The sequence below is a fragment of the Egretta garzetta genome, unplaced genomic scaffold (genome assembly GCF_000687185.1).
Source record: "Egretta garzetta isolate BGI_Z169 unplaced genomic scaffold, ASM68718v1 scaffold132, whole genome shotgun sequence".
NCBI classification, from domain to species: domain Eukaryota; kingdom Metazoa; phylum Chordata; class Aves; order Pelecaniformes; family Ardeidae; genus Egretta; species Egretta garzetta.
Window position 1 is genome coordinate 1672195 of NW_009258892.1, and position 2602 is coordinate 1674796.

The 2602-nt window shown below is 42.2% G+C and overlaps 1 protein-coding gene across 1 annotated transcript in view; it reads right to left on the minus strand.

Annotated features, from left to right (window-relative positions):
• Positions 1-2190, minus strand: part of NKAIN3 (sodium/potassium transporting ATPase interacting 3) — a gene marked incomplete at its 5' end in the record, with an annotated part of 91258 nt that extends 89068 nt beyond the window's left edge. The window contains 1 exon segment of the mRNA XM_035889758.1: positions 1955-2190. Within this exon segment, the coding sequence (XP_035745651.1) occupies positions 1955-2190 (236 nt within the window).
• Positions 2191-2602: the final 412 nt, after the last annotated feature.

Sequence of the window (2602 nt, forward strand, 5' to 3'; positions counted from 1 at the left end):
AGATCCTGATTTCAACAACCAGCTGTATTTCCATGGAGCTCTAAATTTGTTTCTAATCACAAAAATTCTAGAAAAATTTCTAACACAATACATCTTTTCTTATGGAAGTGAGGAAGTATTGGAACTATTTATGGTTTTCTCCTTTTAAACCAACCACGCTTCAGTTTCCCTCATACAGGTTCTCTGAAGCAGAGTGAACAACACTGCCTTGCGAGGGGAATTTGCTGCAAATGAAGAGCTCATGGGAGAAGCAACATGCTTTGAGTCTCAGGCCCCCACAGAGTAAGGGAGGTGCATTCAGTTTAAGCTCTGCAGATGTAGTCTGCAAAATTCTTCCACAAGGCCTGCTTTCACAGTAACGTTATAATGTGCGTTGACACACATGAGGCTGGGCCTCAAGAGAAGTGTTTTGTCTTCACTGGAGAAGGTCCTGGCTCAAAGTCTTTGCTGCCTGACTGAACGACAGCCAGGAGAAGGCTTGTGTAGGTACTTGTGGTGTCACCGGTGCCTGAGAAGCTGATAGGCCAGGAGCAGACACATGGCTTGTGTAGGTGCATGTGATGTCACTGGTGCACTAACCAAGTGCGCTAATTCAGACCTGGACTGCCAAGTGGAAGTTCATTAATCACTGCTGTAAGATACAAGTTTATTAAATTTTGATTAAAAGCAGTGGTAAGGAAAAAGCACTCAACGTCTTATAAAAGGTATTTAGTAATGCAGAGAAATTATCTTGAACTTTTAGACTACTTCATTCTAGTCAGTTGCACAGCATAATAGATGTAACCACATACACCAATTTTTTTTTTTCAAAAGAGAAATGTCTTTATTGTGAAAAAATGTAAAAATTAAAATTCAAAAATAATTTTGAACTAATGAATGAGATTTGTCCTATAGATCCCTTTTACTTTGCTAGTGGTAGCATTTACTGGTCAGCTAGTAAAACAGCTGGAAGTACTGAACAGACCAGGAATATCCAGATTTTCTGATTGCTCACACCAGGCAGCTCACCTGACTCGTAGGTGTGGACTGCAGACTGCATCTCTTCTCCCACTGCCTGACAAGCACTGGCAGCCATGGTTAGGACCATGATCCACGAGCATTTATGTTCTCAGAATGGGTCCAGACATCAGACCTATGTGCACCCACTTGGGGTGGGCCGGTTGCTACATAGATACGCACAGCTATGTAGAGAAAGAGCTACCACTTCTAGGAGATCACATGCAGCTCATGCCAACCACCCTTTTAATCACAAGCAGAAGCAGCCATCAGACTGAGAAAAGACCATGGCCAAGACTGGGCTGCTGCTCCCAGAGTAACTCATCCAGCCCCAGCGCTTCTCTCAGCTGCAGCCTTTTTATAACGACTTCTTGTACTTGCAGTTTTTGACTGGTATTGCAACTACAAAATGTGGATCACGGAGGCAGAGTATTCTGATAATGCAGAGTCCAGGAAAGAAGAAATTATATGGTTAAATGCAAACGAGTACTTTAATTCCTAATGCTTCTCTGACCTTTTTCAAGTGTTACATCCACATCTCACTTTGGGAAGAAACTTAGCCATGTATCATGTAAAATATATTTACATTCAGGGCTGAATAAATACCATCATTGACTGTGAACTTTGGAAAGGTTTAAGCAAAGCAATTTGGACAAGTCTGCTCCCCTTTGCTGTACATGTCTCAATGAACGAGAGCCAAGACCTCGAGTCAATTTTAACCCGTCCCAGCAATGGTGACTACAGCTCTGCCGAGCTTTACGAGATATAAGGGAAAAGAAGAGCAGTGCATATTCTAATCATGTGAATATCATTCTCTAATTCAAAATATAATTAAAAGTCTGTGCTGCTATCCATTGACTACTACATCCCCCTTTCAGGATGGAGAGACCCAACAGCAGCAGGCTGCATGCAAAGGGACGGCCTGGGATGGCAAGTACAAAAGGAAATGGGAACTTACGGAGAGGAGTATTTGGATAGCGCTGTGAATGACCTCGAGGTACTGGAAATCAATTATGCAGCCTGTCACGGAGATGTAGGAGTAATCATCTAGGATGCCAGGGGCAGAAGGACGCACCACCCTTCGTATGCAGCCGGGCCCGTGTTCCCGCCACCAAGAGCGGTGCATTGAGATGTTAAAGGTCATGAGATCGGTTTCCTAGGAGACAGGGAGGGAAAAAGTGTGAAAACCTCTAACTTTGTGTTATTTAAGGCAAAGCAAGGGAAAGAAAAGATGCTTTCAATTATTACAAGGAACATGAGATAAATAACTTGCCTTCCCGCTTACCCCAGTAATTTTAACATGAAAGTAGGCCATTAAAGGGGAGAGAGGAAACTGCAAACATTTATTGTTTATTTTTTAATTGTGCATAGGAGCTTCTGCCTGGCAGAAGAACCATCGTACCAGGCACTGTACAAAACACAGTGCATATCCTACGCCTCCATGGACGTACAGCCTGAAAAGCAATTTTGACATGACTTGATTAGAATGTCACTTAAGAATTATTTTTTTTAACAGGCAACAGAGACAGTTTTACCCCATGGTACTGGAAAGAACCTAAAACAAACTTCCACCACACTTATTTAAAGTAATAACTATAAATTATAA